Source organism: Gorilla gorilla, chromosome 3 (genome assembly GCF_029281585.2).
Source record: "Gorilla gorilla gorilla isolate KB3781 chromosome 3, NHGRI_mGorGor1-v2.1_pri, whole genome shotgun sequence".
NCBI classification, from domain to species: domain Eukaryota; kingdom Metazoa; phylum Chordata; class Mammalia; order Primates; family Hominidae; genus Gorilla; species Gorilla gorilla.
In genome coordinates, this window is record NC_073227.2 from 206237298 (window position 1) to 206250372 (window position 13075).

The 13075-nt window shown below is 38.5% G+C and overlaps 1 protein-coding gene across 5 annotated transcripts in view; it reads left to right on the forward strand.

The window, feature by feature from the left end:
* The window catches only part of SNX25 (sorting nexin 25), a 153691-nt gene that overhangs the window by 47387 nt on the left and 93229 nt on the right, over window positions 1-13075 (forward strand). For all 5 annotated transcript variants that reach the window (XR_008679145.2, XM_004040702.4, XM_031010042.3 and 2 more), the window contains exons 3-5: window positions 4105-4321; window positions 9721-9893; window positions 12279-12465. Coding sequence is in view for 4 of the 5 variants with exons in the window: in XM_004040702.4 (XP_004040750.3) it covers window positions 4105-4321; window positions 9721-9893; window positions 12279-12465 (577 nt within the window). In the remaining variant the exon portion in view is untranslated. The remainder of the gene's footprint in view (window positions 1-4104; window positions 4322-9720; window positions 9894-12278; window positions 12466-13075) is intronic.

The window sequence follows — 13075 nt, forward strand, 5'->3', positions numbered from 1 at the left end:
CTCATTTCTTTGAGAGCAGTTCTAAAACTAGATATACTTGAATGATAATAGCACCTGAATTTGTGGTGGGTGTTATCATGCCTTTAGAAGAAAGATTTTTTTGCCTGGTAGTGAGGATAAGTGTTCTTTCATTTCTCATTGTGATTAATTGTATTGTTTCTGTATATTTCTTTTTTTCTTTAGTTGGCGTCTTGATCTTGAATGTTTATTTCTTAATAAAAGCCATGAAATAATTTTATGGTTACGAATTTCTCTGTCTCCTTAAATTGACCCGTAGGGTATGTTTTAAAGTATTTTGTTGATATGTGTACTTGTGTAAATTAGTTTATATGGTTATATCATGTATATTTAGAATCATGGCTTTGTTTTCTTCTTTTTTTTTTTTTTTTTTTTTTGAGACAGAGTCTCGCTCTGTCGCCCAGGCTGGAGTGCAGTGGCACAATCTCGGCTCACTGCAACCTACGCCTCCTGGGTTCAAGTGATTCTCCTGTCTCAGCCTCTGGAGTACCTGGGATTACAGGCGCCTGCCACCATGCACGGCTGATTTTTGTATTTTTAGTAAAGACAGGGTTTCACCACGTTGGCCAGGCTGGTCTGGAACTCCTGACCTCAGGTGATCTGCCTGCCTCAGCCTCCCAAAGTGCTGGGATTACAGATGTAAGCCACCACGCCCAGCCCGTACTTTTTATATTTAAGTTATGTATAGTTTTTTGATACTTAGCTTGAAGAGAGGTGTCGTTGCTGGGATTACAAGTGTGAGCCACCGCACCTGGCCTCACTCGTTGGTTCTGTTTGTGTCTTGTACAGCAGTTTTACAAAGTACAGCCTTTTACATATATTTTTTCATGTAAATGTGTTTCAAACAAACTGGATATCTAGTGGACGAGGAAACTGGATATCTAGTGGACGAGGATGCTATTTTAGGTTTTGCCTATCTTTTACTCATGCAGCTTATCTTGTTCACCTATGTGCAGGACTACAGTGTGCTGAGTAGAAAGAGTGATTGGCAGGTAGGAGTCTTGACTTTGCTACCTCTTTGAGCAAATTACTTCACTTCTTTGAGCCTCAATTTCCTGAAGGGACGAAACTCACTTACTATGTAGGAACTGTGGTCTATTTGTTTGTTGCCAATAAATGAGATTATAGGATCAACCCATTCCTGTTTTTGCAGTTTCATCTGGGTCAGAAACCATTTCCGCTGTTTTTCCTTAATGGAATAGTACCATTAGGGATGAGATGTAGCTACTTTTTGCAAAATCTAGAAAACGTAACAGCCATATGTTCAGATTAATATCTGAAAATGAGCAGAACGTGACTGAGAGTTTCGTATGCCTTGTTTTCTGGTTTTGCTTTTGTTTAACCTTCCTTTTTGTGTCCAGTGCTTAGTGATACGGATATTGATTCCACCTTACATACTAGAAGCCCTCTATAAATTTTATTTGCTGAGTAGTAAAAGATTGAGATAGATCTTTTTTTCTGTCTTCGGCAATTAATTGTTCTCAGCTGGAAGGCACAGTTGTCTTATCCCTACAACTGAGACTGCTGGAATCACTCTGAAAATTTATCTAAACCTTTGTGTCATTGTTTGTGAACAAAAATCTTGATGCTGTTGCATGTTTTTGAGTTATGAAATTTAAAATGCTGTTTTATAAATTGCTATAAAGCTGAATTGCAAAAATACTGGAAATGTGAAAAAACATTGAATATACTTCCATGGTTGATATTTCAACCATGAAAAAAGCCATCATAGAATATTAATACCAAAATTGTGCTTCCTTTGACCTGTGGGCACTTGCAAATATGTGATTCCATTGCCATTCAGTTTTCTAAGAAAAATCACTCTCCCTCTCCCCACCCTCCAATCCCTCCCCACAGAGAGCTCACCTAAATTTCTTTTTTTTTTTTTTTTTTTTTTTTGAGTCAGGGTTTTGCTCGCTCACCCAGACTGGAATGCAGTGGCGCTGTCTTGACTCACTGCAACCTCCACCTCCCAGGCTCAAATGATCCTCCCACCTCAGCCCCAAGTAGCTGGGAATATAGGCGTCCACCACCACACCTGGCTAATTTTTGTATTTTTTTGTAGAGATGGGGTTTTGCCATGCTGCCCAGGCTGGTCTCAAGCTCCTGGGCTCAAGTGTTCCTCCCACCTCGGCCTTCCAAAGTTCTGGGATTACAGGAATGAGCCACTGTGCCCAGCCAATTTATTATTCTGAAGCTTCTAATTTGGTGTGTAGTGGCCAAGATGAATAAAATGCACCCCAAATTCTAGGCTAAAAAATTATTTGACACTTATAGGTTAGTTGTTCGTAGGGAATTGTGAAGTAGATCTGGTTCACGTAGGATTCCCAGGGATAAAGTAGTGTGCAGACAAGCAAAGAAAAGCAGGAGGATAAATTATTTATCTGAAATGACATCTGCAATTAAGCCAAATCAAACAGTGTTTGAAAAGTGAAAAAAAAAAAAAAGACTCTGAGAAACAAGAAGTGATAAAAAATAACCTTGGTACCCTCGAGGTGGAGCAGGATTGTGTAGCTAAATGTTTTTCTCCCTGGGGGCCCTGTGGGGAGTCACCACCAAGCCCACTAATATTTTATTTTTCAAAAGACCTAGCTTCTTGCAAACATCACACTGGCTTCACCTTCTCTCTAAATAGGCTTTAGAAACTGTGCTGTCCAACACAGTAACCACTAGACAGTGGCTATAGAGCACCCCAAATGTGGCTAGTCCAAATTGAGATTACTGAAAGAATAAAATATAAACCAGATTACAGAGCTTAGTACGAAAAAAAGCAAAGTATTTTATTTCAAAAACGTGAGTTTTAAATATTGATTACATTTTGAAATAACATTTTATATATATTTTGTTAAATGAATATATTATTAAAGTGAATTTTACCTGTTTCTTTTTACTTTTTTATTTTTATTGTTTATCTTATTTTTTATGAGCTTTTTGTTGTGGTATCTTTTTACTTTTTTAATGTGTCTTCTAGAAAACTTAAAACTTACATATGTGGCTCTCATATTCAAATTAGATAGCACTGGTCTATGGCTAGGCTTTCCTAATTCCAAGGTGCAGAATTAAGAACATAGGCACTAGAAATCTTCCAAAGAAGGCAACTGGCCACAGGGGCTGAGCCTAGTGTGATATCCGAGACTGATTTATGGGATTCTTCCTAGGTTAGTTGAGGTCTTGTTAGGAGACAGAAACCACACTGTAATTGAACAGAGAAAGTTAAATATAAAGAATTATTAATGTACAACATGGGATTAAGTACTAAGGAGTAAAGAGAACACTAAAGAATAGGGAAGGGCAGATACAGGGAGCAGCCATTCCCGCTAGGACTGTGGCAGAAAAAATTTGGCAGAAGTTTCCTTCTTTACCCTTGGGTTGAGATCCAGGCCTTGGAGAAGGCACAACCTTGGCCGACTGGATGGTGAAGAAGCTTGAGCAGATACCACTGGCAAGGGAGAGCCACCCATAGGATGCCAGCAGAATTCTGTGGGAAGCTGCCCTGTGGATGGCATTGGAACTTGCTGTTGGGGTGAACACCATCAGGTGCCATGCGTGCTGCTAAATGTGGCAGGAACAGTCAGAGAAGAACACACAGGAACTGGGGAGAGCAGCCCCTTCCTCCTCCAGTTGCCCTCCAGCATATGCTACTGACAGACTTAACGTTATGCCAGCGGGCAAAGAAACTGACGGTGTTTGCAGGGCCCAGCTCCAGTATCATAAAGCAGGGCAAAAAAGCTGAACTCGGAGCAAAGAGGCAATAGATTGATATCAGGTACACTTCATAAGTGTATTGCCACTACATAAGATGCTCTGATTTTTTAATAAATTTAGGTAGTTTGGCACCAAGATAGAATATTTTAAAATAGGGCTCTGTAGGAAAATGTAGGACATGGTCACCATACCTAAACGTTCTACTTAGATGAGAATCTTTCGTTTTAAAAGACTTAGGAATTCTCATGAGTTCTGTTTTCTCCTCTCTTTAATTTTAAACAGTGAATATTAAATAGTAGGTGGCCAGTTTCCAGTAGAAATGCAGTCTTGGTGTTTGCTTCTTTCATTTGTTTTACTCATTGCTTTGTTTATTCCTGGTAGTGTTCGACTACAGTTATAGAGATTACATTCTGTCCTGGTATGGAAACCTCAGCAGAGATGAGGGACAACTTTACCATCTGCTCTTGGAAGACTTTTGGGAAATTGCCAGACAGCTGTACCACAGACTGAGTCACGTGGATGTGGTTAAAGTTGTCTGCAATGATGTTGTGAGGACTTTACTCACTCATTTCTGTGACCTGAAAGCTGCCAATGCCAGGTAACTGTTATAAGCAACTTACCCCCTTTTTTGCATTAATTTTTTTTTAATTGAGTAAAAGGTCAAAGTCAAGATAAAACTCTAGAATATTCTGCCTATTGCTGGCACTTGCTTGAAAATGTAGATTTATTAAGGGGGAATAATTATGTTCTGGTAGAGTAGTTTTTTATTTTTTTACTTTCTGCTGGAAAACCACTTTATAAATACAATTAATTCTATAAATAAACAGTAAAATGAATTTTACTGAGCCAGCACTGTGATGATCTTATAGTATTATGAGTACTAGAAATAAAAAATTTAATGTAGTGTTTTCTAATGTGAACAGTGTGAATGAGTTTACAGTATTTACACACGTTTAAATATGGTTCATGTTTCTTTTTGTGAGTCCTATGTTGAGCTCTGTTGCATCACAATATCCTGAAAACTGATTTTCAAAGGTACTCAATAATGGAGCTTCTGGGCTTTAACTAGAGAAATTTCATTATGAAAGTAGCTAATATTTAGGCTTGTTAGGCCTTTGTATTGTTACATACATGACAGTTGTACATATTGGAGCTTGTGGGCTTTGACTAGAGAAATTTCATTATGAAAGTAGCTAATATTTAGGCTTGTTAGCCCTTCGTATTGTTATGTACATAACAATTTACATAAAAAGCTGTCTAACTGAAATGAGTAGCCTTCTGCCTGTGTGGATATGGACACGGTTGGAACAGGAATGGGAACAGTTAATGTGGCCTATTCTCACTTTCAGGGAAGAGATAAAGTATTTAGATGATGTCCCCCTTCTGCCCTGTGATGCTGTTCGTGTAGGGGACCTTGCTGCTGAATGCGGCTGTGCAGCAGGTCTCCATTCCCAGCTGTATTGCCCCTTCCTGTGACTCTTCTTCCCTCCCTCAGGTTTACGAGGCCAAAATCCACAGAGCCGTGACATGCCCACGGTTTTCCAGCTTGCTGCCCCAGTGTTTTGCAAACTTTTTTAAAAACTGTGACCCGCTGTGAGAAATTCACTTGATATTATGACCCAGTTTCATAAAACAGTACTTTTGTTACCTCTGATAACTTTGACACTTTTTTTAACGTTTTTTTAAAAATAATGTTTAAGACCAACTCAATTTTATTTTCTTACTTGAAAGTCACAAACCATGGTTTGAAAACATTACGGTAAAGCAGTGGTTCTCCGACTTTTTGTTCCCAGGATTTCTCTACATTCTTAAAAGTTTGTGAGAATTTCAAAGAGCTCATTTCTATGGGTTCTATGTAGTGGCGAGCTGGAGCTGGCTTGTACTGGCATGCAAGAGTGAACTGTGCACAGGTCTTCCCAACCATTAGTTCAGTTATACCAGATTGGAGCTTGAAATGGGCCATGGTGAGAGTGTTTACACCATGGAATGGGCAAATGATCGAAATCAGAGCTTTTTTTTCCTCAGGACAGCCAACATTTGCCAGTTCACTACTCATCGTATCTATTGGTATTTACCATATTTGATATTTAAAAATTAAGAATTTTTAAAAGTGCGAGAGTACACAGGACACTTTTCCTTAGCCACAGGAGTGATGATGCCATTTCACATCATGTAGCTTGAGGAAACTACTATGCTTGGAAGAATGAGACAAATGACTTTTTTATTTTACTATAGTTTTAACATCCCAGATCCCCTACAAGGATCTTGGGGACACCCAGGAGTCTCTGGACCACCCTTTGAAAACTGTTGCCTATAGAGAAAGTAACTTCCAGTAAGCAGGGTGGGGTGTGAATTAATAAGGAAAATGAGAGAAATAGGGCTCCTGAGTTACCTCCTAGAGTCTCAAAAACTTCAGCCTCTCCTTTCGAAGTGTTCACCAACCTCTGCAAGCACCTGCTAATTTGCTGTGCTATCCATTATTTCAAGTGTTCCATAGTTCCACCTGACAAATACTGTGAAAGACTTGTTTGAATTCAGGGAAAGCTCATTTGAAAGTATTTAAATGATGGTCCAGTAGAGGACAGTATTCTGTCTGTCTGTCTGTCTCTCTCTCTCTGTGTGTGTGTGTATGTATGTATGTATATATATATATATATATGTCTATATATGTATGTATATATATGTATATATATATGTATGTATATATAATTTTTTATTTTTATTTTTATTTTTTCAGACAGCCTCACTCTTTACCCAGGCTGGAGTACGCAGTGGTGCGATCTCGGCTCACTGCAACCTCCACTTCTCTGGTTCAAGAATTCTTGTGCCTTAGCCCCCTGAGTAGCTGGGATTATAGGCATGTGCCACCACACCCAGCTACATTTTGTATTTTTAGTAGAGATAGGGTTTCACCATGTTGGCCAGGCTGGTCTCGAACTCCTGACCTCAAGTGATCCACCTGCCTCAGCCTGCCAAGGTGCTGGGATTACAGTGAGCCACTGTGCCCGGCTTGAGGACAGTATTTTAAATCAATGTTTATTCCAGTTAGAAAACTGATGGGTTTAGATTTGGGAGAAGAGCAAGTGGTTAGAAAAATTCAGTGGTTTTATGATTATCTAATTTCAACATGAGAATATATTTTTCATCCAGACATTTACTAGCTTTTGAAATTACTGCTTTTGTGGATAATATAAAGATATGGATAAAGCATCAGAATAATAGAAACAAAGTGATTTAATATTAGAAGCTCCTTCTCTTTGGGCTTCTAATTTTCTTATGCCAAGGGTGGATTTATTTTACTGGCATCTGGGCTATGCCTAGAAGCCGTAGTTGATGATAAAAAATAAAGAACAAAATAAAAAAAATTCTGCCACATTTCTCCTGGATTATGGATATTTGAAAAAGTACCAGTAGGTCACTGGCATTTTTCATATAGATGATTGTGTCCTGGAGAACTAATATTGTCTAATATTGTCTGTGTAGCATCTTATACAAACCATACAATGAGACCAGCAGACAGTGAGTCCAGGTTTAATGGCAAATATCTGTATCTGCCTGCCCCAGGTAAACAGTGCTTTGTCCTAGAAATCTCCAGTAGTGTGCAGATCTCTAGTAGCTGCAGAATGACTTTGGTAGCCTGGGTAGCACCCAATTGAATTGGCCACTATCAGACAAAGAATAATAAATTGCCTTAATAAAACAACACGTCCTTTAGTTGACTGTTGGGCAATTGTTTGTGGAGGCAGCTTTCCGGTCAGCCTGTGTTTATTTCTAGGCCATCATTCTATTGCTGCTTTAAGCCAATCCAGATCACATTTAATTCTTGCCTCTGCTTCCTCTTCCTTTGTCCCATCTGTCTCGCTCCAGCATGTTTTGGGAAAATCTAAAAATGATTGCTTTTATACTGTTATTTCAATAGCATCTTTAATTTCATAGTTTTCTTTGCTGGTCGAGTACTGGCATGCAGTTTGAGGGAAAAAAAGAATGTTTTTATTCGTGTGTTTTCCTTCTTTATCTCTGAAATGTTCTTTTTCATCTTTGTAATTTCTGATTGTTGTGTAATGTAAAGAGTTGGGACTTGAAATTGAAACAGAACAGGACTTGAGAGAGTTACTTCTACCTTTTATTACCTCTGTGACTTTGACAGTTCACATAATCATTCAGATCTTAATTTTCTCATCTATGGAATACACGTGATGATGTCTACTTTTTGGTGTAGGTGGGAGGATTAAGTCATTGTACATTTGAAACTTTTTAAATAAAACATTAATGTCCTTTTGCTCACTCAAGGAATGAGAACCCAGAGGTAAGTAGTAGGAATTACAGCAAACACGTGATCCACATGGAACACAGTAAGGATGCTGCAAAGACTGATGCTACAACCCACCAGAAGGCTAGTAGACGTCTCCTGCCACAGAAGCAGCCCCACCGCTCATGATGCTTTCTTGGCTTTAAAGCAATACTTGATGTCCACTTTCTAGAGGACATCATAGGAATATCCTGCTTGGAGTTAGTGGAAGGATTCCAGGGAGAGATCTGCCGTTCCTTCTTCCATAGATCAAGCTGCTTTGGCCAGCCCTCTGGCCTTTGGCTCTGTCAGAAGTATTTTCCCTAACTTAGCCGTAGGAGGGAGAGGAACTTGTGGCAGTCTGAGTACCAGGCTCCTTTATTATCTGCCTTCCACTGTTAACGGAGAAGGAACTGTGTACCGTTTGAGAGAGATTTTGATATTGTTTAAATAAGCTTCTCTTGTAAAAGTGGTTTTTTTTCCAACTTCCTCCAGTGCTTATTAGCTAAATATATATTTAAAAAAAGAATTACCTTTAAAAGTGCTTGACATGATAAAGGAGTAGCATCTTAATCTTACTATATTGAAATATCAACCTAGCTGGCAGCAAAGCTAGAGTTTAAAATAATTGAAGATGCCATTTTTAAAAAGTCAACGTATCAGTATATGCATAAAGGCTTATTCTAAACATTTATTTTCATGTTGCTGGCTTTACACATTAGGATAGAATTCCTTCAGGTTGTACAAGACAGAGGAAACCTTTCTTTTCTAGCGTTATACACTCTAGAAACTAGTCTTCAGTCTCCAGTGCAAAATAAATTTCAGTTAACACCTGAGAGGCATGGGTCATAAAGGTACTAATATGCACTAGTTTCATTTCCTGTGCAGTATCTAGTATGTTTCTCTCCCTCTGTTTCATGTTTTTTCTCAGTGTTAGCTACTAGTTACTGTAAAAATCTCTTACACTTTGCCTCCTTATCTAGAATATATTAGAAAACGCAGCATCCCAGGCTTTCTTGAATCACTATCAAGATACTATGGGAAGGGAAGTATAGAAAGTTCTGTTTTCCAGTCCTCTTCACTCAGATCCTCCAAATTAATGTTCCTGGGATGGAGTCAGTACTGACAGGGAAGTGCACAACCAAGGTTGTCAAGACTGTTGAAAAATACTTTGGAGCCTCACAGAAGGCAATTTGCCATCAAATTAGATAACCTAGATTTTAGGTTATCTAATTAGATAAGCTAGAGTTTATAGACCCTCTAGCTCACTAGAAATACCTGTAGACTTTTTATCCTATTATCTCCCAGTCAGAAAGCAGCTTGGCAACCCTGGTTTATGCTTTGTTAGGTTTTTTTGAAAAATGAAGCTGCAGGTCATATTTAAGAAAACATCTAGAAGACTTAAAAATTACTAAATAAATACTCGTACCTTTTTAGATTGTTGCTGTGATTTTGGAGTTATATAGACCCTTTGATGCTGCTGAAGTTCGTTGTTATGATTTCATTTGAAATCCAAAAAAGGCCATGCGTTTGCATTTATTCTAGCAAAAATTTTCCCGATGAGTTGATGGTTGAGGAAATTTGATTATTTAGGAGATGGCAGTTACTATAACCAATGTGTTTCTCATTTGAAATATTTTTTACCTAATAGTACATAATCGAATTGTTTCTAGCAAGTTCTTTCCTTCTTTTTCACTCTCTTTATTTAGACATGAAGAACAGCCAAGACCTTTTGTGTTGCACGCATGCTTGAGGAACTCAGATGATGAAGTAAGATTTCTACAAACGTGTTCTCGGGTTCTGGTGTTTTGTCTCCTCCCCTCAAAGGACGTGCAGTCTCTCAGCTTACGTATAATGCTTGCAGAAATTCTCACAACAAAAGGTAGACTTATACAGTTGATTTCACTAATTCAATAAGTGTGCAAACTAATGTGCTACATGCAGACCTTGTTTACTGTTAAACATACGGGATTTGAAGTATTTTCAAAATCTTGTTTATATGTCTCTAAAACTATTTGGCCATTCAGGATAAACTTAAATTTTTAATATGACATATCGCCAAATGCACAGTCCATTAAGTTGCATGTTTTGACATAGAAAACAAGTTTTTATGCTCTCCACAGGGAAGCATTCATTTGGGATAGCTTTTGAGTTATCTAGGCCAATAATATATACATTAATGAAAGTATGTGTATGTGTGTATGATATCTATATAATATCCATAGTATGTATGTTTATATATTACGTGTGTGTGTGTGTGGTGTGTGTGTGTGTTCAAATTCTTTTTTTTTTTTTAAATAGAGATGGGGGTCTTACTATGTTGCCCAGGCAAGTCTTGAACTCCTGGGTTCAAGTGATCCTCCCACTTAGGCCTCCCAAAGTGCTGAGATTACAGGTGTGAGCAACCATGCCTGACCACAGTCAAATTCTGATTAGCATATTTACTTAAAATATCTTTGCTATATGATTTATTGATAATGCCTATACAGTAATGCATTGCTTAACAACAGGGATGTGTCCGAAGAAATGTGTCATTAGACAATGTCATTGTGCAAATATCATAGAGTATACTTACACACCTACATGGGATAGCCCACTACACATGTAGGCAATATGGTGTAGCCTATTGCTCCTAGACTATAAACCTTACACCATATTACTGTACTGAATACTGTAGGCAATAGTAACACAATGATATTTGTGTATCTAAATATAGAAAAGGTACAGTAAAAATATGGTATAAAAGATAAACAACAGTACACCTATATAGGACACTTACCATGAATGGAGCTTGCAGGACTGGATGTTGCTCTGAGTGAGTCTGAGTGAGTGGGGAGTGACTGTGAAGGCCTAGGACATGACTGTGCACCACTGCAGACTTCATAAACAGTGTACGCTTAGGCTACACTACATTTATTTAAAATTTTATTTTCTTCAATAAATTAACCTTAGCTTACTATAACTTTTTTTACTTTATGAACTTTTAATATTTTTAAACTTTTTGACTCTTTTGTAATAACATTTATCATCATTATCAAGTATTATGCACTGTACATAATTGTATGTGCTGTATTTGTATACTATTGGCAGTGCAGTAGGTTTGCTTACACTAGCTTGACCTCATTAAATGGTAGAAAATTTTCAGCTTCATTATAATCTTATGGGGGCCACTGTCATATAGTCAGTCTGTTGTTGACCAAAATGTCATTATGTGGTGCATGACTGTACATAATTTTGTGAACTTGGAATACATAAAAAGGAACTGTACCACAATATAATGTGATTACTAGAAAAAAGTTAACTATATCCAGGGAAATGCTTAGTCAGGATAAGAGAAACTTTCCCTATCTCAGTCTCAGACAAATAGCATTGCATTTGAGATGCAGTGATTATCTCATTTACTATCTCAGGATAAGCCAGCTGTGCCCATCAGCTATTATAACCAACCACAGAGAAGAGAGGAAGTTTCTAATCTCAAGTTACAAGGATGGCTTTGTAATAGTGTCATTGACTTTTTAACTTCCTCTCTGAGGTCTGTTTTAACCAGTTGGGGAGAATGTTGACTTTCATCCTTTGGCAGACTAAGCTTGTCAAAACGTATTGAGCCTTATAAAATAAATAAAAGAAAAAAATCAGTGCTTTTTTGGTTGTTGTGATTTCGTGGTTTTTTGTTTTTTGAGATGGAGTCTCACTCTGTCGCCAAGGTTGGAGTGCAGTGGCGAGATCTCAGCTCACTGCAACCTCTGCCTCCTGGGTTCAAGCAATTCTCCTGCCTCAGTCTCCCGAGTAGCTAGGATTACAGACATGTGCCACCATGCATGGCTAATTTTTGTGTTTTTGGTAGAGATTGGGGTTTCACCATGTTAGCCAGGCTGGTCGCAAACTCCTGACCTCAAGTGATCCACCTGTCTCAGCCTCCCAAAGTGCTGGGATTACAGGTGTGAGCCACCACGCCTGGCCTTAATTTTGATAGTTTTGTTAGCAGCTTGAGTTCCAAATGACTTCCCTTCATTATTCTTTTACATTTCACTTATTTATTAAAATGACAACTTGATTATAGCTATAGATGATAACATATTTGGAGGGATAGGCAGCTGTATGTGTGCGTGTGTGTACATTTTTGAATTGTTTATTGTATTATATAGATATTCTCCTGTTTGGCTACTTGAAAAATGTTTTCCAAATGTAGTCTCAATTATGTGATATATAAACAGTTCCCTTAAAGAAGAATACCTTTCTCAGTGGCGATTTCTTCTTCTTCCTGTAGTCTTGAAGCCGGTAGTGGAGTTACTGAGTAATCCAGATTACATTAACCAAATGCTGCTTGCCCAGCTGGCGTACAGAGAGCAAATGAATGAGCATCACAAGAGAGCCTACACCTATGCCCCCTCTTACGAGGACTTCATCAAGCTCATTAACAGCAACTCTGATGTGGAGTTCTTGAAGCAGCTAAGGTATTTGGTCTTCAATTATAGCACAGCAACAGCTACTGATTATCATCCCCTGCCTAGTTAGGTTAAAAAAAAAAAAAGTAGTTGTCAGGGAAGCAGAAATAAAACAAGTCTATAAATCTTACTATTTAGTGACAGCTAAATTTATCCAGCGTCTCCTTAGCAGTGTAATTAGAATGAATTTTCTTAAAGTATTAGGTTTTTCAAATACAGTTGACTCTTGAACAATTTGGGGCACCCACGCTCCCTACCGCGCCCCCCCCTCCCCCCGGTCAAAAATCACATAAAACATTTGACTTGGGCCAAGCACAGTGGCTCAAAAGTGCTGTAATCCCAGCACTTTGGGAGGCCGAGGTGGGCGGATCACTTGAGGTCAGGAGTTCAAGACCAGCGTGGCCAACATGGTGAAACCCCGTCTCTACTAAAAATACAAAAATCAGCTGGGTGTGGTGGCACATGCCTGTAGTCCCAGCTACTCAGGAGGCTGAGGTATGAGAATCACTTGAACCTGGGAGGTGGAGGTTGCAGTGAGCTGAGATCACACCACTGCACTCCAGCCTGGGTGACAGAGTGAGACTCCGTCTAAAAAAAAAAAAAAAATTGACTCTCCAAA